General features: G+C 44.6%; 1 protein-coding gene across 6 annotated transcripts in view; it reads left to right on the top strand.

Moving 5' to 3' along the window:
* The window catches only part of LOC136382159 (zinc finger protein 197), a 75,190-nt gene that overhangs the window by 20,001 nt on the left and 30,084 nt on the right, over positions 1 to 25,105 (top strand). For 2 of the 6 annotated variants that reach the window (XM_066351125.1, XM_066351124.1), the window contains one exon: positions 217 to 3,866. In XM_066351125.1, coding sequence (XP_066207222.1) covers positions 217 to 2,522 — 2,306 coding nt within the window. In that variant the 3' untranslated portion in view covers positions 2,523 to 3,866. Of the gene's footprint in view, positions 1 to 216; positions 3,867 to 7,427; positions 7,527 to 7,917; positions 8,057 to 9,806; positions 10,118 to 11,405; positions 11,551 to 14,589 lie in introns of those variants that run through there. The other 4 variants (XM_066351129.1, XM_066351130.1, XM_066351131.1 and 1 more) reach the window with 4 other exon arrangements.

Genomic DNA, 25,105 nt, shown 5'->3' with positions numbered 1-25,105 from the left:
CTTCCTCCCTCTCTCTCTCCCTCCCCCTCCCCTTCCCCCTGTCTCTGCTTCTCTTTCCCTCTCTCTCCCTTTCCCTCCTCCTCCCTCCCTCTCCCTCTCTCTCCCTCTCTCTCCCTTTCTCTCTCTCCCTGCTCTAAAAAAATGAATTAAAAAAAGATTTTATTCTCACTAATACAGGGACTTGGTAACATTTGAAATTTTAATTCTTTTTACCAGAATGGGAGAACATGACTGAGAATGAGGAGGTGACTTCAAAGTCAAGCGTATCTCAAAGAGCAGACTCTCAGAAAGGAACATCAAAAAGACTTCAAGGAGGTATTCCCCAGGTCCTTGACTTTGAGAAAGAATGTGAATGGCATGTTTTGGCAAGTCAGTGGGGAAATGAAACAAGTGAAAGAGATACATCGAAGAAAGGTTCCCTCCTTGAACGAGACAAGAGGAAACGAACTCTGCCAGAAACACGGGGCCAAAGCGGGAAGGAATTTGGAGAAAGCTTGACTTTAGGTTCTGCTCTTTCTGAAAGTTTCATAGGTATTGAAGGGAAAAAGTTTTATAAATGCGATATATGTTGTAAACATTTCAATAAAATCTCTCATCTTATAAACCACCGGAGAATCCACACTGGCGAGAAACCTCATAAATGTAAGGAGTGTGGAAAAGGCTTTATTCAGCGCTCAAGCCTTCTAATGCATTTACGGAACCACTCTGGGGAGAAACCTTATGAGTGTAACGAATGCGGGAAAGCCTTCTCTCAGAGTGCTTACCTTTTAAACCATCAGAGAATCCACACTGGGGAGAAGCCTTATAAATGTAAGGAGTGCGGAAAGGGCTTCTACAGGCACTCAGGCCTTATTATACATCTAAGACGCCACTCTGGGGAGAGACCCTATAAATGTAATGAGTGTGGGAAAGTTTTCTCTCAGAACGCTTACCTCATTGACCATCAGAGGCTCCACAAAGGGGAAGAACCTTATACATGTAACAAGTGTCAGAAAGCTTTCATCCTGAAGAAGAGCCTCATTCTGCACCAGAGAATCCACTCTGGGGAAAAGCCCTATAAATGTGATGAATGTGGAAAAACCTTTGCCCAAACCACTTACCTTGTTGACCACCAGCGACTCCACAGTGCAGAGAACCCGTACAAATGTAAAGAATGTGGGAAAGTTTTCATTCGAAGCAAAAGCCTCCTTTTACACCAGAGAGTCCACACAGAAAAGAAGACCTTTTGTTGTAAAAAATGTGGGAAGATTTTCAATTCTAAGTCAAACCTCATTGACCATAAGAGGATGCACAGCAGAGAGAAGCCTTACAAATGCACTGAGTGCGGGAAAGCCTTCACTCAGAGCGCTTACCTTTTTGACCACCAGAGACTCCACAATGGGGAGAAGCCTTATGAATGTAACGAATGTGGGAAAGTTTTCATTCTAAAGAAAAGCCTCATTTTACATCAGAGGTTCCATACTGGAGAGAATCTCTATGAATGTAAAGATTGTGGCAAGGTCTTTGGTTCTAACAGAAACCTGATTGACCACGAGAGACTCCACAACGGGGAGAAGCCATATGAATGTCGTGAGTGTGGGAAAACCTTCATTATGAGCAAGAGTTTCATGGTCCACCAGAAACTCCACACACAGGAAAAAGCTTACAAGTGTGAAGATTGTGGGAAGGCTTTCAATTACAATTCAAGCCTGCTGGTACATCGGAGAATCCACACTGGAGAAAAGCCCTTTGAATGCCGTGAGTGTGGAAGAGCTTTCAGTTCTAACAGAAACCTCATTGAACATAAGAGAATCCACAGTGGGGAGAAACCCTATGAGTGTAATGAGTGTGGCAAATGCTTCATTCTGAAGAAAAGCCTCATTGGGCATCAGAGGATTCACACAAGGGAAAAATCTTACAAATGCAGTGACTGTGGGAAAGTCTTCAGTTACCGCTCAAACCTTATAGCCCATCAGAGAATCCACACTGGCGAGAAGCCCTATGCATGTAATGAGTGTGGGAAAGGCTTTACTTATAATAGAAACCTAATTGAACATCAAAGAATTCATAGTGGAGAGAAAACCTATGAATGTCATATTTGTAGAAAAGTCCTTACCTCTAGTAGAAATCTTATGGTACATCAAAGAATCCATACTGGCGAGAAACCTTATAAATGTAATGAGTGTGGAAAAGACTTCAGTCAGAATAAAAACCTTGTTGTACATCAGAGAATGCACACTGGAGAAAAACCATATGAGTGTGAGAAGTGTAGAAAATCTTTTACTTCTAAGAGGAATTTAGTTGGCCACCAGAGAATCCACACAGGGGAGAAACCATATGGGTGTAATGACTGTGGTAAAGTTTTTAGGCAACGAAAAAACCTTACTGTGCATCAGAAAATTCATACAGATGAGAAATTCTGTGAATGTGATGAGTCTGAAAAAGAATTCTCTCGGACTTCAAACCTTCATTTTCAACCAAAAATCCATACCATGGAAGAATTCTCTTGGCTTCAAAATGCCGATGATCTGAGCCCAAGATAGAGATTCAGAAAATCTGGTGTTATGTTTAAACTGGAGTAGAATTCCTGTCTATTTAAGTAACTGTTGAAGAAATAGCAGTATGGTTCTTGTAAGGAAAAAAAAAAAATCATGATTGCCTCTTGTATATTTAAGGGAGTTGCATGTGGAAGAAAGTTATTCTAAACTTTCAAGACTACAAATTCTACTTGGAATCACTGAAAAAATAAACACAATGAACTCAATTCTAGTTGAGGGATACCGTGTCCTAGACCATTTGTTATGTCCCAGAAAGAGACCTTGCAGTAATTGAGGATTCTGACGAAACTGGGTTTATGTCTTGCAAGATGTAATGATGATGTTGTAAGCAATAGCAAAAATACTTTTGTATTAAAAAGTGGAAATTGTTTCTGAAAATGCGTATATTACACATTTTCAAGGTAGAATCACTGCTGCAGAAAGTATATAGACAGTATGATTGAAACATGTCAGACATGGAGCTGGTGGCAAGTTTCTGCTGTTTGAGGACAATTTAAGAAGAGCACTGGGTTCGGAACCGGAGGACCTGGGTGTAGGTCCTGGCACTTTCTCTTACTAGCTGTGTATGGTTATTAAGTCAGCATCTAAGCCTCTGTTTCCCTGTCAGTCAAACATTGACACGATGCCTACCTCGCAGGATTGTCAGGATTACGTGAGAGGATCTTTGTGAAAGTACTTCATGAGATAATTTAGTTGTCAGTAGGGTTGGATAAAAATGGTATAGTCAAAATCTAGAGCATTGCATAATGTAATGTTTGTTCATTAATACTCAGACTATGTGAACCTCAAAAGGTATTCATTTTTATAGTAAGGTGAAGTGTAAACTGATTTTTATAGTAAGATGTAGTGTGATGGATAGCTAACTGGAATTTATCACTCTAAGAAAACTTTAAAAATACAGCTTAAAAAAATGGTTAGGGAGTTAATAGATAATATGACTAGTTTGTTTTTATGTAAAAGTGTTGCCTTATTGTGGAAAAATAGTATGTCCGGATGTTAACACTGATGCCAAGGTAAATCAACCTTTCAGCCTTGGAATTGGAAGCTAGTGGATGTAGAATGTCAGAATGGAAGGCCAGTCCCGTGTTGCTTACCTTGTTCTTAGGGAAAAGTCCTTAACCCCAACCCTTGAGCTGACTATCCCTGTCATGTCATTCTCAGTTCTAATGAACATCTTTATCATTGCTGACATCACTTGTTACTGAAGAAACAACACTCTGTCCCAGCACTCAACTGCATAAATTTTTCACACAGAGCCAAGCCCTTCAGGCTCTAATTAAACCAATTCAGAGTCAACATCTGGGGAGTCAGGCCATCATTCCCTGTAAACCAACCACTCAGTCTTTCTTCCCTTTGTGCTTTTATAAATTTAATTCAACCTGTATTCTTGGGTTGATAATTATATGTTGTATTCTCAAAACTCCAATTCTGCAGCTGGACTACTAATACCTTAATATCAGAATTGTGTTTTCTAATACTAGTAGTGTTGAATTGATTATACTAAGTATTAATTCAACTCCAAAGTTTCTTGAGGGCTGGTTCCTCAGAATGAAAGGTACCGAAGAGTGAAAACTGGAAAGGGCCCGAGGTTAAAAGTCTTAAGGCCTGGTTATGAGTAGTGTGCTGCAACTTTCCATGGACAAATGCCTTTATTTCTTGGAGCCTTAATTTCCTCCTCTGTTAAACAGAGGAATATTATCTACCTCACAAAGTTGTTATGAGGTAATGAATATAAAATTGCTTTATAGCCATGCTGCAGAAGAATCACCCTAGATTATGTAGTAATTACAAAGGGAAAGATGTACTTTTAACAATGGAGAGGTTTGGGCCAGGTGGCTCAGTTGATTGGAGCCTTGTCCCAAATGCCAAGGTTGCAGGTTCGATCCTTGGTCAGAGTACATAGGAGAATCAATCAGTGAATGCGTAAATAAGTGGAACAACACTTATTTGATGTTTCTTCACCCCTCCCTTCTCTCAAAAAAACCCAAAAACAATGGAGAGAGCTAGACAAATACAATGCAACATCACTAAGGCTGAAACAACCTACATAATGTACCTCCTGATGGGATGCAAAAAACCAAAAGTATAACCTGAATTCATCAAGCTTCTTAGATACTACTGCCAGTTTACAGGAAATGCAGGAGGCAGAAGAGCAATATAAATGACACCATGAGAAACAAATACAGAATGTGAGATATTGTATAAGAAAACTGCACTGGATCATCTGACCAGGTAGTGGTGCAGTGGATAGAGCATGGGACTGGGATGCAGAGGACTCGGGTTTGCAACCCCGAGGTTGCTGGCTTGAGCACAGGCTCATCTGGCTTGAGCACAAGCCCATCCAGCTTGAGCACAAGCCCATCCAGCTTGAGCACAGGTCACTGGCTTGAGCATGGGATCATAGACATGACCCCATGGTTGCCGGATTGAGCCCAAAGGTCTCTGGCTTGAAGCCCAAGGTTGCTGGCTTGAGCCCACAGTCACTGGCTTGAGCAATGGGTCACTTGCTATGCTGAAGCCGCCCTGGTCAAGGCACATAGGAGAAAGCAATCAATGAATAACCAAGGAGCCACAATGAAGAAGTGATGCTTCTCATCTCCCTTCCTGTCTGTCTGTTCCTATCTGGCCCTCTCTCTGTGTCTCTGTCACACACACACACAATAAAAGAAAACTGCACTGGATTCTTCAAAAAGTTGATGAAAAGGGGAGGGGTGATCATCTTTGAAGGTAGATGAGTATTGAGAGTTCATTATAGTGTTCTCTGCTTTTATATAAGTATGGAATTTAACATAGTAAAAGGTATAAAAATGGATAAGGAGGCTGTTTTTAAAATATTAAAGAGGCCCTGGCTGGGTTGTTCAGTGGATAAAGCGTTGACCTATCGCGCCAGAGGTCGCATGTGTGACCCCAGTCAGGGCACGTTCAAGAAGCAGTCAATGAGTATATAACTATGAAACAAGGAATTGATGCTTCTCTCTCTCATATCAGTGGAGAAATTTTTTAAGAGATACTAAAGAAAAAAAAAGATACTAAGGAGCCATGAGATGCTAAGCCAGGAATAGAGTCACAAATGCCTAGTTGCTTTTTGACAAAGATGCAAAAGGAATTCAGTAGAGGAGGGCATTTTCAGCAAGTGTTGCTGGAGAGATATATATATATATATATATATATATATATATATATATGTATGTATCAGAAACTAAGACCAAGCAAAGAGTTCTTAGATTTATATAAAAAACATGCTCCATAAAAGAAAGAAATGATAAACTAGATCTCATCAAATTAAAATGATTTGTTCTTTAAAAGACTTCTAAGAGGATGAAAAGACATTATAGATGATGAGAAAATATTTACAAGTCATATATCCCAATAGCATTTGTGTCTAGACTATATAAAGACTTCTCCAACTCAATAATAGATTTAATTAGGAAATGAGCAAAAATCACAGACATTTCACCAAAGTATAGACGGCGAATAAATGAAAAGATGTTCAACATCATTAGCCATTAGGGAAATGCAAGTTAAAATAACTGCATAGAATAGCTTTAAAAAAACACCACCAATTGCTGGCAAGGCTATGGAGAAACTGGATCTCCTATTTGCTAGGCATGGTAAATGGCAGCCATTCTGGAAAATAGTTTGGCAGTTTCTTCCCTGTATTTGCACTTGGAGCATTTATCCCAGAGAAATGAAAACTTAGGTTCACACAAAAATCTGTATATGACTGTTCATAGCAGTTTTATTCGTAATCAAAATTTGTAAGCAACCCAAATATCCTCAGTGGGTGGGTAAAACAAACGTGTGTGTGTGTGTGTGTATCAAGGAATACTTACTACTCTGCAATAAATTGGAATGATGTTTTGATACCTGCAATGACTCAACTGAATTTCAATAGAATTATGCTGAGTGAAACAATCCAATCTCAGAAGGTCAGGGAGCATATGATTCCATTTATATAATTTTCTAAACTGACAAAACTATAGAAGTGAGAACCATCAATGGTTGCCAGACAATGGGGCTGGTGGGAGGGAGCAGGACCGGGAGGGGTAGTTCTGGGAGGTCTTTGTGGTGTTAGAACAACTGTGTATCTTGATTGTGGTGGTTACACAAGTCTATCCATGTGAGAAAATGACATATACACACGCATTGTACCAGTGCTGATTTTCTGATTTTTATATAATTATGGGGGAATCTAGGTGAAGGGTATTATCTTTGCAACTTCCTGTGGATCTACAAATTCAATACAAAGAAAGACTAAAAGCCATAATTAGATGCAGAGTCTGAAATGGATTTGGAAAAACAAAATTATGAAATATATATTTTAAGACAGTTGGGAAAATCTGACTATAACTGTATATTAGGTGATATTAGGGAATTGTTAATTTTCGTACTTGGTTATGATGGTGTTTGGAGAATATTCTTACTAAAGGATGAACATTGAAGTATTTGGAATGAAGTGTTTTGATGTTTACAACTTTAAAAAACGTCTTTTTCAGTATGTATAGTATAAAGCAAACGTAGCAATGTGTTGATAGTTGAGTCCATTTGGAGGATACAGGTATTCATTGTACCGTTCAACTTTTCTGTACCGTTTGATATTTTTCAAAATAAAACACTTGAAGCAAAATTATCAGGGCTTTCTGCGGATTAATGCTTTGTAGCTTCGGGCTCCTAAGTGCTCGCCTCGCTTAACTGCCCCTGTACAGCCTGGGATGCCCCCTCCCCGAGGCCCAGCGCCACCGTCTACCTGCACCCTCCTTTCGAGCACTTCTCCCATCCCTTACCGGAGTGATATTGGTCACCCATCGAGAGGAGAGCACCTCCGACATTCCTAGAGAGGCTGGCCTGGCGACTTGGGGAGCCGGAAGCCCATCCCCAGGCACTTCCTGTCCGGTCATTGTTCTCGCGCCGTTAGGTTTAGAGGTCCCGGCCTCCCGGCATTCTGCCCCAAAGCCCGAGAGCTCTGGCCGGGCCTCTCCACCGCGCACGGTGAGCGAGGTTGGCGGGGGTGGGCGCGAACATCGGGGCCGCGGGAGCGGCGGTCTCTGTGGAGGTCCGGTGCGTCCTACCCTCAGGGACCTCAGTTCTTTCCCGGGGTGGTTCCGCTCCCCACCACTTCGGGAACCCGGCTGTCGCCTCCAGAGGGACTGTCCGGGGGGAGGTTGGACACGGACCTCCGCAGGAGGCAGGCTTACCCCGGGAACAGAGCTGGGTGGGGCCTGGAGGTGGAGGAGGTGGGTTGTACGTCTGGAAATAGGAAAGGACGTGGAAAGGGAAGTCCTTGACAGGGGACTCCGTGCAGTCTAGGGCTGGAGGCCGGTTTGAGTTTGATCGGCAGTCTGATGACCGTACTCTCATTAGCCGATCTTGCGTTTCACAGGTGAAACGAGTGTTAAGGGTCTTCCTACCTGGTGGAATTCAGCTATTCAAGGGATGAATAATTCTACAGAACTAAGATTTGTTGCAGGAATGAAAATACTGCATTACTCAAGAAATACAGTGTATGCAGTAAGGTGTCAGTAAGTTAACACGAAAAAAAGCATGTGATCACTTAAGTAGCAACAAAAGGAGAGTTAGTAAATTTTAGCATTTTTTTTCCTAGCAAAGCATCTAAAGGGGAATAGGAATTTCTCATTCTCTTCATAATCAACAAAAATGTCAGGATAATTTTATCACACAAATTTAAAAACAACCTGCTGGCTTGGCTATGTACTGTTACGTTGGTGGGCTAACTTGGCGTATTCCTTTTGGAAAGCGGTTTGACAGTGCAAGTCAGCCGTACAAATCTTTCAACCAGCAATCCGCTTATTCTCTTTGCACAGAAAGAAAAACATTAATTATTATTTAGAAATAACTGGAGCCTGACCCTGTGGTGGCACAGTGGATAGAGGGTTGGACTGGGGCGCGGAAGACCCAGCTTGGAAACCCCGAGGTCGCATCAACCTGAGCTGCGGGGTCGCTGGCTTGAGCATGGGATCATAGAAATGACCCCATAGTCGTTGGCTTAAGCAAGGGGTCACGTGCTCTGCTATAATGCTCTCCCCTCCCCCATCAAGGCACATATGAGAAAGTAATCACTGAACAACTAAGGAGGTGCAACGAAAAATTGATGAATCTCATCTCTCTCCCTTCCTGCCTGTCTGTCCCTATATGTCCCTCTCTCTTACTCTCTCTGTCTCTGTCAAAAAAAAGGAAAAAAATAACACTTTTACTAAAACAATGGTTTTATTAATAAGAGATGGTTGAGTAAATAAATTAGAGCTATAATTGAGAGTACCATGCCAGAATGTGTAGCTCTAAATGTACTTATATTGAAACATCTACCTAAGACAACTAGACTATTGTGCAATATGAAAACTGAGTTCAAAGAACAAACTGCAGATTGCAGAACAATATACATGTATGATCTAATATGTTTTGGAAAAATAATATTTGTGAAGGTGTACATATATGTATGGCAATGCAGAGAAAAGACTTATGGTTACTCTGTGTGTGTAGGACATAGTTAATTCTATATATTTCTGTACTTTTAAAAGAGAATGATAACACCATAGGTTATTGTGCAGCTATTAAAAATGATAAGTGTGAAGAATGGTGGCATGAAAAAATCTTTTTTATTTTGAGAGTAATACTCATTTGGAAGAAATGGAAAATGTAAAAATTGAACAATCACATTACCCAGCAGAAACCACTCACAACATATTGGTGTGTAGCCTCCCAGTCTTTTCCTTGGATTCTTTTGTTTATGCTGTCATTTACCTTTGGCACTAAAATGTTTGTGTTTTAATGTCCCTGCTTTTAAAAAAGAAAAAAAAAAGATAATTGTGAAAATACGAATCTCCATAGTTAAAAACAAAAAGTTTAAGTCATCATTGGCAGTATGGTTAGAAGTTTTCCCTTAAAAGAATATATTCTAAAAAAAAAAAGGAGAAATAATATATTCTGTGGTACACAGTGGTTATTTCTTTGGAGATGGATCTGGTGATTTTTCTTAATCATTTTTTGTATTTTTCAAGCTTTTTCAATAAAAATGTATTTTATAGTCAGAAAAATCAATGGACATATAAAAAGATGTTTGTAATGTAATTAATATGGGGACAAATTACATGTATACAATCCAGCCCCTTCCATCCCATGAGTGAGGAGTGGAACAGACTCAGGGCTGCAGTGGCCACTGTCCAGGCACTGTTGAAACTGGCCAGTGGGCCTTAGAGGCAAGCCAGGCAAACCTCTGCTCGGTGCTAACAGTGTTTTCTGCCTTCTTTGTAGGCATTACTCATCCTAGCCGTGGGAAGAAACTCAAGAAGAAACTTGTAAAACTTGGATTAGATGGGGCTTGACCTCTGCTGGGCAGCCCCCAGCTATAAGAGTTCTGTTGAGCACAGAAGATGACTGCGGATTTGAGAGAGGCCATGGCTCTGGCCCCTTGGGGCCCAGTGACAGTGAAAAAGGAGGAGGAAGAGGAAGAAAACTTCCTAGGTCAGGCATCCAGCCAACAGGTGTACTCTGAGAACATCAGAGTCTGGGCTGCGGGAGAGGATCCTCAGAGAGGCCTGGATTGGGCAGAACGCGAGGACAAGGTAACTGATGTTCAGGGAGGGATGAGGGGGAAGGATCCCTGTGGTTTCAGAGGGGATGTGTCCCTCGTGCCACGCCTGAAGTCTTGTCTCTTAGCTAGGGCTCTGGCCTTTCCTCCTTTGGACTATAATAGGAACATTCTCATCTGATGACCTAACACTTAGTATTTTATAACCCAGAGTTCTCAAACTCTGCTACCCAGAAGTACCTGGAGAGCCTTTTATAAAACTGACTCCCATGCCAGACCTCATTCCATTTAAAAATCGGTATCTGGGGGTGGGGTATTCCATTACAAAAGTCGGTATCCAGACTTTTGTAGTTTTAAAACCTTTTTAGGTGATTCCAGTCAGGATTTGATAAGTCTGACCTGTGTTTCTCAAACTTTAAATGTTCATTTTATTGGTTTTAGAGAGAGAGAGAGAGAGCGAGAGAGGAACATCAATCATTTCCTGTATGTGTCTGGGGATCAAACCGGCAACCTCTGTGCTTCGGGATGGTGCTCTAACCAACCAAGCCGTCCAGCCAGGACTTAAACTTGAATATGCATAGAAATCACTGTGGCGGGGTCTTGTTAAAATGCAGATTCTGATTCAGAAGATCTGGGGATTCTGCATTTCTCACAAGGTCCCAGGTGATGGTGACCACATTCTTTTCAATGCAGACCACACTTTGAGTAGTAAGGCTGTACACGATACCGTGGTCCTTGTGTTTTTTAAACACACCCCTTACTACCATTAGCCAGATGAGGGTCCCAGTGATAATATGATCTGGATCTTTAGACCTCAGGAAATTCTGCTGTGAAGAGTCGCCCCATGTGCTCTCTTGTCTCGAATACACTCAGTGGTGAGTTAGGGCTGGGTGCTAGAGTGCGCAGTGAAGTGAAACCCACGTGATCGGGAGAAGGGCAGGCTTGCTCCTCTGCCTGACCGTCTCGGGCATTAGGAAAGACTGGCTGCCTTGGCTTCCATTTCCTTTTTTGTTTGTTTGCCCTGGCCAGATAGCTCAGTTGGTTAGAGCATTGTCCTAAAGCGCAGAGGTTGCGGGTTCAATCCCCAGTCAGGGCACATACAGGAACAGGTATGTTCTTGTCTGCTCTCTTTCTTACTCTCTTCTAAAGTCAATAAAATAAATATTTTGTTAAATGTTTGGTGATTTGGGGGTGGGGTGGTTTGTTTTCTGGTTTCCAGGAATCGGTACTTACATTCTCATCCTCAGAAGCTCTCATTATAGCTGACCCCTCCCTCCAGCGACCAGCCTCTCCTAAACCCGCCTGTGTCTGCCTGTCTCTAGAGTCAGAACATGCTCTGGGACATGGCGGTCGTCCTGAAAGCAACACAGGGGGTGCCTGCTGCTTCAGCCCTCGGCAGCTACTCGTTACCGGGGAGTCTGGCCAAGAGCGAGACACTGGACAGTCCTGGGAGCCTGACCTCTCTAGGTGAGTCCAGCCCCTGGTTCAGGATGCTGCCATCAGCATTCTGCGTTTGTAAGTGAGGAATGGCTCATTTTCATACAAGCTCAAGACACCAAGACACCAGACACAGGTGAACTTTTTTTGTTCAGCAGATTTTATATCTAGTCACACTTGTACGTACCTGTCCTCTTCATATATATTATATTTGTGCTTAGCCTGGGTTGGTGAGCCCGCAAGAGAGCTAAGGTAGGGTAGGAAGGCTCAACTTTTGTGGTCATTCTAAGAAAATGCCCTGAAGATCTTTGTGCAGATTCCAGAAGATTTTGAACAGTTGTGTCAGCTGTAATGATGTTCAAAACTTGGTCTTCATGGAGGGTACAGTGGCTTATCACCTGGTTCTCTAAGCTGGGACTCAGGGGAGGGAAGTATGTTCTGTGGATCTAACTAGCAGTGGCAGGAGCTTGCCAGGAGGGTGACACGTAGCTGTGGGGGAAGAGCGCAGGAAGCACCAGGCCTGGGTGTGGAAGCAGTCCCTGCAAACCGCCACGCCCCTTCGGCGCTCATTCATGAGTGCCTGGTACAGGGCCAGGGTGAACATTGCGGAGCCACTCTCCTCCCTAGCCAGTTCCCCAGGCACTTGTGGACCAGCTCATTCTCTTAAACCAGTGTTGCGAGGAAGCTTGGGATCTCCACCTTTCGCCTTGTCTCTTTTTTACTTATTCCCCAAACTCTCTGCAGCCTCTGTTCCCCACTCTCTGCATTCTGTTCCATTCTCCGGTGCGTTCCCCTGTGCGTCACTTGTTCTGCCTCCGTACTCTCTCTGTCATTCATAGTCTTTACCACCACAGCTGCACCTGGCCGCCAGGAACGGCCTCCATTTCCTTCTCTGTCTCTTACCTCAAGACTGCGCCCAGCCAAGGCTTACTCTTCCGTGCTGCCACCATCTCCACAGCAGCAGGGAATGCTGGGAGCACTGAGCTCTGAGTTAGGGGAGACATGAGGGTAGTTGCTGCCCTGCCTCTGAGGATTTTGTGTGTTCGTTCCCTGGATGTCCACTTCCTGTCTGTAAAGTGGGGCGCGCTCATTCAGGACACGCGGGGTGTGTGAGGGGCTGGCTTCCTGTGTGCTGGGCTGGGCAGTCGGGGCTGGGGGACAGTGAAGAAGACGCGCTTGCCCGTTTTCAGCTCCCACACAAGTGAAGTTTCATATAATACACATGAAAGGGCTTTAACAGTTTTGATGTGTTACTGGGTTTTTAAAAGTCTGAGAGAGTATATAGTTTTCTATGTATTCATTAATGTTGAATTTATTAAAGTTTATTTAAAACCAAGTTTGTGCCTGACCAAGTGGTGGCGCAGTGGATAGAGCATCAGACTGGGACACTTGAGCCGAAAGGTCGCTGGCTTGAAGCCCAAGGTCCACTGGCTTGAGCAAGGTGTCGTTTGCTCTGCTGTAGCCCCCAGTCAAGGCACATATGAGAAAGCTGTCAATGAACAACTAAGGTGCCACAACAAAGAATTGATGCTTCTCATCTCCTTCCCTGTCTGTCTGTCCCTATCTGTCCCTCTCTCTGTCTCTATTACAGAACACACACACACACACACACACAATTTTGTAAGCCTTTAGACAAAACTTATATCTAGTTCATTTACACATCTAGAAATGTTTCTATAAACATGAGAGCACTTGTACTTTTTCTTTAATTCATGGTTAGGTAAGCTTCAAGTTTTACAAATTAAAATTTTTTAACTTTTATAAACATTTAATTCCACCTACATTACAATTTATTTTTATTTTTTTAAATAAAAATATAAAAATATATTAAATGGTATATTTAATATCTTTAGTTCTTTAGAACATTTCAAATACCTAACTAGGCAAGCTTACAAACCTTATAAATAAAATCTTGAGAAACACACAGCTTTTGTAAATCTAATAAACTGGACTTTACAAATTTGGTACATCAAATCGCCCTCCATATCAGCAGTTAAGAGGGCATACTCATAGTATTTCAAATCTCTTTAAAAAAAAAAAGAATAGAATTTTTCTTTTGAATTTCAATTTGAGCTTGAGCACATAGGATTGGCCTTGATTTCCCTGGGCCCTTGCCAAGACCCTAGCTCTGACTTTATCTCTGTGATGAAACTATTAAGTATCCACTTAAATCGGGACCTTTTGGGCTATAGTTGTACTGGTTCTGTGACAATTTTAACATAAAGCATTCTACAAATATCGGGAATTGTTTCTGTTATTGTATCCAACTGGCCTTCATCTTTATGCCTTTGATCTAACTCAGGGTCAGGAGGGTGGGTGTGAGGCTACAAGCTGAAGCGTTCCTGGGCTTTGTTCTGGTGGAGAGCTGCTTGGTGGCAGAGGGGGTCCCCGGTGTTAATGTTGAGGAGACAAAGGAAAGAGGAGGGAGGTGGAGAAGGCGTGGTAGAGTGGGTATTGGAAGCCATGCAGTCTGGCTCCAGAATTCGTGTTCCTAACCACTCTGCTGCACAGCCTTTCCATGTTTTGGAGGCTTCTGGCCACTATGGTCCTCTCGGCATCCACTATGGCCCTTTCTGTCCATGCTTATCCTCTCTTTGATATCAACATCCTAATATACAAAAGCCTAAATTGCTTAGATCTTTGTTCACAGCAGGGGGACCTCCCTGATTAACTGGTGGGCTGTAAGCAGACCCACACTAAGGGGCTAAGGTAAGAAGGCAAACCTGGGAGCGACAGGTGACCCCTCAGAACTGGCCTTCGTGGTGAGATCAGTCGTCAGACAGCCAGGAGGAGACCTGTCTGGAGACGGCTTCCCTGGCACGAGGCAGGGTGTTAAATGCTCACTGGAAGTGAACTTCCTGGGGAGACCAGGACTCAGTGGATTCCGTTCCGGGCGTGGAGGAGGTCACAGACCTGGGAGAGGAACCTGTGCAGGGGGGGTGGCACCTGAGGGCCTTCTTTTGATGAAGTCTTTTTACAGACGCTGGAGTCACATGCTTCCTGACCTTTATGATCCTGGTTTTTTTCTAGGTCAGGACAAGTTGACATTTTTTTGTTTGTTTGTTTCAGGTGCTGAAACCAAGAACCCACAATTATTAGTTCCCAAAACTGAAACATGTGGTGAAGCAGAAACAGCCTTTATGACAGTGGAAAGAGTCCAGAAAGGTGACTCTCAGGGACCTGCGTTAGAAGAAGCCTGTGAAAAAGGGAACGTGTTAAAGAGGCAGAAAATAAAGCGGGAGAGGAAAGATTTCAGACAGGTGACAGGGAAGGACGGTCATATACCCGAAAGCCTCAAAGAAGAGGAAGAGCAGAAATGTCTGAAACCTCGGGACAGATGCAGCCTTGCGTCTGGCCCTGTGAGAAACCTGAGGAGCCAGCCCGGGCAGAAACCTTTCACTTGCAGTGTGTGTGGGAAAGGCTTTAGCCAGAGCGCGAATCTCGTCGTGCACCAGCGAATCCACACGGGGGAGAAGCCCTTCGAGTGTCACGAGTGTGGGAAGGCCTTCATTCAGAGCGCGAACCTCGTCGTGCATCAGCGAATCCACACGGGACAGAAACCCTATGTTTGTTCAAAATGTGGGAAAGCCTTCACTCAGAGTTCAAACCTGACTGTCCATCAGAAAATCCACTCTTTAGAAAAGACCTTTAAGTGCAGCGAGTGTGAGAAAGCCTTCAGTTACAGCTCACAGCTTGCCCGGCACCAGAAGGTCCACATCACTGAGAAATGCTATGAATGTAACGAGTGCGGGAAGACATTCACGCGGAGCTCCAACCTCATCGTGCACCAGAGGATCCACACCGGGGAGAAGCCCTTTGCCTGTAATGACTGTGGCAAGGCCTTCACGCAGAGCGCCAACCTCATTGTGCACCAGCGAAGCCATACTGGGGAGAAGCCATACGAGTGCAAGGAGTGTGGAAAGGCCTTCAGTTGTTTTTCACACCTGATCGTGCACCAGAGAATCCACACTGCGGAGAAGCCGTACGACTGCAGCGAGTGTGGAAAAGCCTTCAGTCAGCTCTCGTGCCTTATTGTGCACCAGAGGATTCACAGCGGAGACCTTCCTTACGTGTGCAGTGAGTGTGGGAAGGCCTTCACCTGCAGCTCGTACCTGCTCATTCATCAGCGAATCCACAACGGGGAGAAGCCGTACACGTGCGGCGAGTGTGGCAAGGCCTTCAGGCAGCGGTCGAGCCTCACGGTGCACCAGAGAACCCACACGGGGGAGAAGCCCTACGAGTGTGAGAGGTGCGGGGCGGCCTTCATTTCTAACTCGCACCTCATGCGCCACCACAGAACCCACCTCGCCGAGTAACAAGTGAAGGGCCTGGAGGCCTCCGGGCATCGAGCACAGCTGCCACCCCCTAAATCAGACGCCTCTGCTGGTTTCTGCCTCCTTTGTAAAAAGGAGGCCTGCCATGTCCTTACCAGTAACGGTTTTCAGGAGTGCACCACAAGCCGCACGCATGTCAGAGGCTCATTTAAAGAAAATGAAGACTAAGCCCCTAAAGGCAAGGACTCTGTTTTTAACTGTCCCCTCAGTGGTGATGTCTGAACTAGAACGTGGCTTTCTTAGAAGTGGGTCATATGAGACTTAGTGATAAAGATCCCATTTGGGGAAAGGTATTTTTAAACTAAATTTTGTTTATTTAAAAACTGGTCATTTCTTGAGTATAGGTCTGCCTGGTGGAAATCTGGCGCTTTGAACATTGTGTCCTAGTATTTTGGGTTATGCAGTGACTAGTTAAGGAAGCCACTTGGGGTAGCTATTCACCAACAACTCACCTATGAATATTTATGAGCTTTCCATTCCCTAGGTAATTTAAAAAGTTTTTAATAAACCCGTTAACTGTCTACTGCTCCTAAAACGGACAGAATGGGAAAACGGCCGTTTCCCTCATGGTCTATACCTCATGAACCTTGGTATGGTAAAGCTGTGGGGATCTGTGGTGAGTCTCTGCTGAACGTTCCCCAGTCTGCAGGGCCAAGTGCTTGAGGTTTGATGGAGACGACATCCTGGGGCCACAGGTGCTGCTGGGCCACATACATTTGCTAAGATCAGCAACTCTAAAAACCCCAATTCCCAGGGAGTTCTGTTTCCAATGAGAGGCTCTTGACATCCCTCCCCAGAGGGAGGAGTCAAAGATCAAGCTGGTCTGGAAGCACGTCCATGTTTCCTCTTCTCTCGTTCTGCCCAGACCCAGCCATGGGGCTTAGTGCCAGCGGGCTCAGTGTAATGTCACTCACTGGATGGTCTTAGAAGAATCAATGGAGTCCTTCTAATTCCCAGAGGACCAGAGAGGGAAATGAAAGGAGACAGAGGGGCGGAGTGGGATTCCTTAGGTCCTCATTTTTTTTTTTTTGAGAAGTTCAAAGGTATTGGAATCTGAAAACTTAGAGAGATGAAGAAACTGGCTAAGGTAAGATACCTTTGTTACCACTGAGCCTTTACTCCTGGAAAATTATTTATAAAACTATGCAATAGGTAGAGTTAGGTAATACTGCCTTGTATTTATATAGAACTTTATTCTTTGTGTACCTTTATGTGTAGCATCGTGACACCCAGCACTTAGTCATGCTCTTACATAGATCATTACCTTAATCCTTACAGCACTGAAAGAGGTATTTGCCTCATTTACCTGTGGGCGGTCATTTAAAGCAAGGCCACATAATAGGTGACAGCCTATTCAAATCCAGGACCTAAGTCCAGCTTTTTATTCTGCCATGCTGCTTGTAATCCCCACCTAGTTTTGCAGAGAGCCTGAGAAAGGGGTGTATAGTCTCTTTTTTTTATTCAGTGAGAGGAGAGGAGGCAGAGACAGACTCCTGCATGTTCCCCAACCAGGATCCACCGGGCAAGCTCACTAGGGGGCAGTGCTCTGCCCATCTGGGGTGTTGCTCAGCAGCAGCAACTCCAGCTTGTACTTGCTCAGCAATGGAGCTCTTAGCGTCTGAGGCAGAGGCTATGGAACCATCCTCGGCACCCAGGTCCAACTTGCTCCAGTCATGGCATGGCTGCAGGAGTGGGGGCGGGGGGAGAGCAGGGAGAGGGGAGTGTAGAGAAACAGATGGGTGCTTCTCCTGTGTGCCCTGACCGGGAATTGAACCCAGGACATCCGGGTGCCGTACCAACGCTCTGTAGTCTCATTTTTAGGTACGAAAGCTGAGGTAGCGGATTTTGGCATATGCCTTATGCATTGTGCCCAGCAAGCGGCAAATCTAAGACTGGAATCCGAGGCTCCTGATTTCCGAGTCCGTCCACCACCGCCCTCTCAGCAGGCAAGAGCACTTACCATAAAGGCCTCACCTGGTGATAAGCAGTTTGGTGCAGGTGTTGTGCAGAAGGCCCATGCATTTATTGCCTCATTTATGCACAACTAAATGTTAATCGACATGGTGTTTTGAAGTACAGAGTCCTTTCACGTGTAGGAGGCATACACAAGAAAGCTTACTACCTCTGCCCCCTTCAACTACAGTCTTTCATCAAAGCGTGTGCAACTTCTCCCAGTGCCACTCTAAATCATACAAATTCAAACACAAGAAATCAGTAGGATTCAAAAGTGAGAATGAAATATACTTCATAAGACTAAAAAGTGCTTAAGCCCTCACTGACCCTGACAGTGACTGTTCCTGTCCGCTGTCTGGGAGTGGAGAGACCCAAAGATGACACCTGTCTCTGCTGAGACGAGGCACAGGTCCCCCCCTCCCCCCCCCCCCCCGCATGATCAGGAAGTGCCAAAGAGGGAGAGCAAGTGTAATGTTTCGGGATAAATCTGTGGCCTTGCCCCACCAAGAGGCCAGTGGTGTACTTCACTGGGAGATTTCATCTGGGATTTGTGAGCATTGAGACAGGTAAACTGTTTTAGCTTCACATTGTATATTCATCCTCATAAATGAACTCAGTTGTGGGTGATTGTAATTTCCTAGCAAAAGATTTCCGTTCACGGGTAGTTGAGAAACGCCATGCAGTGACTGTGATACAAAGCCAGGGTTGGGAATCGGTGACCCAGCCTTGCAGTAAAGCAGCAGTTTTCATCCTTGGCTGCATGTCGGAATCACCTAGAGCTCTTTACAGTTTTCTGTTCCCTGACATTGGTATTTTTAAAGCTCTGGAGGGGATCCTTTGTGCAAGCTAGGTAGTGAGCCATTGTAGTCAAGCTTGCCGGCCAGTCATGTGTGGTCAGGCAGGGAGGGGTGTAGGATCTGGGTGTGCAGTGTTCCTGTGGTTTCAGCAAAACAGGATGTTAACTACATTGACTGCCCTGGGGGTCCTTCTATTTTAATCCTTGGCTGTTAGGATTCTGTGACCTTTTTTATTTGTTTTTTTTTTTTGTTTTTTTTTTACAGAGACAGTGAGTCAGAGAGAGGGATAGACAGGGACAGACAGACAGGAACGGAGAGAGATGAGAAGCATCAATCATTAGTTTTTCGTTGCGCATTGCAACACCTTAGTTGTTCATTGATTGCTTTCTCATATGTGCCTTGTCCGTGGGCCTTCAGCAGACCGAGTAACCCCTTGTTGGAGCCAGTGACCTTGGGTTCAAGCTGGTGAGCTTTTGCTCAAACCAGATGAGCCCGCACTCAAGCTGGCAACCTCGGGGTCTCGAACTTGGGGCCTCTGCATCCCATTCCGACACTCTATCCACTGCACCACCGCCTGGTCAGGCTTTATTTGTATTTTAAATGAATATATCTAATACTCATATGAGCAAACCAAGTTTTATATAGCATGCATTTATGTGCCTCATCCATCAAAATGACTTTTTACATTTCTGCTTGTATTTCATCTCCAGATCTAAGATTTCACAACCCTGCACCCAGGTTCAGAACCCCTGATCCAACATAAATCACGTGAGCCTAGTGGCTTATTAGACAGATGAAATCCTTTCAACTCATAACTCTCCCTCCTAATTCAATTCCAGACCTCAAAATAAATGAGCACCCACTGTTTCTCTGTCCAGATAGGGGAGGAGAGTATCCCTTGTCAGAGTTGGCTTCAGCTTGGAGACATCTCCCTTCTCGATTGGCTGGTCTTGCTAAAGGTGGATGGGAGCTTTTAAGTCTCATTTTCTGAAGTTGCCAAGAGCCGTCAGACAAAGAGCCAGGTTTAGTGATGGGCGTTAAGGGTTGAGCAAGGAAATCTGTCCCATTCTCCAATGAGACGAACAGATGTGTACTAAGTGGAGCCCAGGGATGCTAACGGGATAATGAAGTTGGACGTGTGCTTTGCAAGCACAGGGTGAGACTCCGTGCTGCATGCGTGGTCAAACACAATGGCCTATGAATTCTCCAGGCTCAGGAAGAGGTATGTTTGGGCGAAGCTGGACCCTCTGGATCCCGTCTCCTCCAGTGTGCCTAACCGTTCTGGGGTCACAACCCTGTGAGAATCTGACGGTGGTTGTGGATCCTCTTCTGGAGAAATGCAGAATGGCACATACAGTTTTGTGCTCTTTTTAGGGACAAGTGGGCTCCCTGAGGTCAATCCACGGATCCTCTAGGGCTCAAAGTCTCAGCTGGGGATGCACTATTCATCACCAGTGACATGAAAAACAATGAGATGAGTCTACAAACCTCGCTTCTGGCTTCCCTCCCTCAGCAAATTGTGGCGTTATCCAGCACCCGGACTAGAAATTTTGGAAGCATTCCTGGCTTTCCATGTATCATATGTTCATTACAGAAATCATCATGTCCTCTTTGTGGCAAACATGGCCCTAGGTCTGGGTTGCCAGAGCAAACAAAGTCTACCAAACCCCCCTTATCATGTCTTATGTGAAACTCAACCCCTTCACGTGACTTGCCAAGCTCTTCACAGTCCCTTTCCAGCCTCCTCTCTCTACTCCCTGTACACCCTTGACTGCAACTCGGAGGCCAGTGCTTGCTCTTCTGTGTCCCTTGGCTGCCACTGTCCTCCGTGCCTGTCATTCTTCACTGCCAGCCTCCACCCAGCTCCGCCCACTCAGCCTCCTGAGGTTTCTCATAGGATTTGGGTTAGGCCCCATCTCTGGGAAACCTGACTGTCCTATGGCCAAGGGCATATTTAGAAATATATTTAGAAATAGAACATGACACGATAGGTATCCAGAGTTGTACTTTATGCTTTAAAGTGAAAAAATTCTGGATTCGAAATTGTATGCATAGTGCAGTCCTCATGTAATGTCACATACACTAGGAAAAAGGACATAGATAAATTGCCTGAAAGACACACGAAATGTTTTAAGAGCTTAAGTGTCTTGTTCACAGCCATACAGCTGGTACTCACACCCAGGCCCTGTGGATAATAAAATTATGGGTGATGAAGGATTTTTCAAAAAGTAATTTTTTATAAGGAGCAAGAATTTTATAATCAGGAAAAATAAATTATTATATTTACATACTTGGTTTTTATTGTATTCTCTATCAACAGTATCTCAGTTCTTTTTTTCTTTTTTCTTTTTTTTTTTGTATTTTTCTGAAGCTGGAAACAGGGAGAGACAATCAGATAGACTCCCGCATGCGCCTGACCGGGATCCACCCAGCACGCCCACCAGGGGGCGATGCTCTGCCCCTCCGGGGCGTCGCTCTGTTGCGACCAGAGCCACTCTAGCACCTGGGGCAGAGGCCAAGGAGCCATCCCCAGCGCTCGGGCCATCTTTGCTCCAATGGAGCCTCGGCTGCGGGAGGGGAAGATAGAGGAAGGAGAGGGGGAGGGGTGGAGAAGCAGATGGGCGCCTCTCCTGTGTGCCCTGGCCGGGAATCGAACCCGGGACTTCTGCACGCCAGGCCGACACTCTACCACTGAGCCCACCGGCCAGGGCTCTCAGTTCCTATTTTGTAAGATGTAGGAAGCATCCTGTTCGTTCTTCCCTTTTCCACCTCTGCCTCTGACCAGGTCAAGTCTGGAAACTCTTGAATTCTATTCTATAACTATAGTTAATCTGATTTATGCTTTGCTTATTGATTTGTCCTAAAGTTGAAAATAAGCTGCATGAAGTCATTATGACTGTAAATGTTGTTCACTGCAAATCCGAGGTGCTTACTGTGATTATATTTCCTGGTTGGAACAGCATTTTGTTTTTACTGAAGTTTCGAGTTGCCTTCTTTTCCCCTTGTACTGGTTGCTTGTAGCACATTCTCCAGTTGTCCATCCAGTACCTCTGTTCAGTCCCCTTTTTTCCTGTGTATTTCCCATCCCGAGACCTGCAGCCCCCTGCTGTAGTCTGTCCACGCATGGGGGGACTTTCTCCCTACAGTTCTGCTGTTCCCCTGGGCTCTGCTGGGTCCTGAATTCCTTACCTTCCTCTTCATTTATCCTACACTTCATTGCAGCCCATCTTCAAGTCACTTGCCGAGAAAGAGCATGTAGAAGGCAAAGTTGTTGAATGCTTGTATATCCAAAACTCTCTGCCCTTACACTTGATTGGTAGTTTGACTCTGGAATTCTAGATTGAAAAATTTCCTCAGAAGTTTGTGGATGTCCGATTCCAGTCTGATTCTTACTTCTTTGACCACCAATACATAGGGTTTGCATTCTTTTGATCTGTCCCCCGCCCCAGGGCCTGGGAGTTCTTAGCCCCCACTCAGCCTGGTGTACTCAATTCCCTGATGTTCTCGGTGGGACTTCTCAGTTCAGCCACTCAGGTACTTCTACTCTTGGAAATATTCTTGTGTTGTTTATGTTGACAGTTCCTCCTTTTCATATTATTTTTCCTGTTTACTCTTTCTGGAATTCCTGTCAATGTAGAAACTTCTAGATTGATCAATCAACTACTTTCTCTCTTATTTCCATTTCCTGGGAGAATACCTTGATTATTTTCCAACCTCCCTAGTGAACTTTTTATTTGGGCAGCACATTTCTAAGAGTCTTTCCTTGTTTTGTTCCTTTGTAGCACACTGTCCTCAATTTAGAGAAAGCTCTGAAATCTGAGTATTCTAATTAGAAGAGTTTTCTTAAAAGTTTCTTCTGTCACTTGAATGATCTCAGCCCCTTCATGCCCCCTGCCCCTGAGTCCTTTTTCCTCAAATACGTTCTGGTTCTTACTGATGCACCTGTGTGTATGTAGGGACAGCCCGGGTAAGATCTCCGTGTGGGAGTGGGGTTTGCGCAGTAAGAGGCTCCCCTCTAAGGTGATCAGTAGGGAGCAAGCTGTTGGCCTGGAAACCTCTAACTGCCAGAATGCAGAGATCTGCCTGGGCCTTTCACATTTGTTTAGCACAATTCCCCTGGTGTTTTGGTCTGGATGCTGTAAGTTCTCCTCTAGGAGTGGGAGAGAGGGGAATTAAGGCTGAGTACAGATGGGCTTAGCCCCCTCTCCCTCCCAGCGTTCCTTGTACCTGTGGGTCCACGTCCCCGGTCTCGGGGGCTGGCCGGGTGGAGCACTTACCTCCTTCAGTGTCGCCCTCAGCTGTTCCAGCTGTGGTTCCCTGCACCCAGCTTTCTCGGTTATCACCTCCTGATCCATTTTCTAGCTTTTCGAAGTGTGTCTGCCTCACCCCACCATTGTTATTTATACCTTTTAAACTAGTTTAACCCATTATCATTTTAGGGGAGCTCAGCCATTTAAAAAAGAATGTTGATACGCTTTGATACACAGTACCACTGTTAGAAAGCCATCAAAAAAGTGAGTATTTTGACAACGATTTACATGTTTGTCAGTTATTTTACATTGGAAATGACCTGTGACTAACAATAGAAAAATGATTAAATGATGATATCATGTAGTATTATGCAACCACTAAGAATCATAATTTAAAGAATATTTAGTGATAAAATGTTCACAATATTAAATGAAAATTGCAAAAATAAAAATTGTGTGTATAAAGAGCCCATTTTTTTGGGAGGGGTTGCTTGTTTTTAGAGAGACAGGAAGTGGGAGAAGCATTTATTTGTTCCACTAAGTTGAGCATTTATTGGTCACTTCCCATATTCCAACCAGGGATCAAACCCACAACCTTGGTGTTTTGGGACAGAGCTCTAAGCAACTGAGCTAACCAGCCAGGGTGAGAGCCCAGTTTTCCTCAATGGACGTGCACAGAAAATGCTTGAAGGAAAGAAATGCATCAGCTGTTAACAGCAGTTAGGTTTTTCTGCATTGTCTCCATTTGTTACAGTGAGCCTGAGTCTTTTATCATCAGGAGGGAAGTTAATAGAAAGGGTGCCCGTGTCTGTGCAGTGCTGAGACGTTCTTGTGGCGTGTGGGGTGAGAAGGGCTTGGGGACCGTACAGCCAGCTCCTGTCAGAGTCCCAGAGAGACCATGAGGTTCAGGCTCAGTCACTGGCGGGGGTCAGAGAAGGGACGGATGGAACGAGAAGGCCTTAGGGGCAAGCAGCAAATTCCCAAACCAGAAATCAAGCTTCTGCACCCTGGTGACACATGACCTGTGACAAATGGGGCTTGGGCCAGACCAGGTCCCAGGGCCCTGGTTTCCTTGTGCCTCTCTGAGGCCACCCTTTGTGTTCACAGTGGCCAGCGCACCATGCATGGTGTTGGGAGAGAGTGTGTGTTGGAGGGGAGGCCACCCAAGCCCTGGCAAGCCAATAGGAAAGCTGTAATCACCCCATTAGTCCAGGGATTCCTGTGTGCTAGGCACCATGCTGAATGCCAGATGTCTATTTCCTTTAACGCTCACCTCGGGAGGGAAGTTCTCAGCCCATTTACATAGCCAGTCAGGATGAGACGTAAGTCTGAGGCCAAAGCCTGTGCCCCTTTCTCCCAACTTAATTCCACAGTATACCTCCAGGGACCCCTCTCATCTAAAGTGCTGGTACAAAAGCAAACAGTGAAGAGTAAGTCTCCCACCCAGAGTACCCCAGAGAAAACTGGTGAAAAATAATTGACAGTCCCTCTAAGAGGTAGCCCACACATTTATAATATTCTGTACACCCTGTCCCCCAACACACACGCACATGAGCTCAGGGTACACACTGTGTACACCTTGCTCTCTCACTTGTCTTGAAGATTGTTCTATGTTAGCCTATAAGATCTACCTCACTCTTCCTTTCCAACTGCTGTGTGATATTCCATTATGTGGATGTACTGTGATTCATGTAGGGAATGCCCTGTTGTGGGCATGTAGGTTCTTTTATGTCTTTGGGTATTATAAACAGTGCCATGCTGAATGCCCTGGCACACTCTCCTTGGCATGTGTGCAACTCTGCAGGATAAACTGATAAAGGGTAAGTGCTTTTGATATTTTGATAGAAATTGCCAACGTGGTCCCTAGTACATGTATGAAAATGCCCATTTCTCTCAATTCTCTATAAAACTATTGTTTTCAGATCTGATAAATGAAAAAGCTCTTATGTTTTGCATTCAGTTATGATTGAAACTGGCTATCATGCCACATGCTTCAGAGCCAGGTTTATTTTCTTTTTTCTGTGAATTGCTTGTTCATGTTCTTTAGCAGTTTTTCTGTTGGGTTGTTGATCCATTTAAGAATTGATTTGTACAAATTCTAGTAAAGAAATACTCTTCTGCCTGACCTGTGGTGGCGCAGTGGATAAAGCATCGACCTGGAAATGCTGAGGTCGCCGGTTCGAAACCCTGGGCTTGCCTGGTTAAGGCACATATGGGAGTTGATGCTTCTAGCTCCTTCCCACCTTCTCTC

This window comes from Saccopteryx leptura, chromosome 10 (assembly GCF_036850995.1).
Source record: "Saccopteryx leptura isolate mSacLep1 chromosome 10, mSacLep1_pri_phased_curated, whole genome shotgun sequence".
NCBI classification, from domain to species: Eukaryota; Metazoa; Chordata; class Mammalia; order Chiroptera; family Emballonuridae; genus Saccopteryx; species Saccopteryx leptura.
This window is presented reverse-complemented; position numbering and strand designations above follow the sequence as displayed.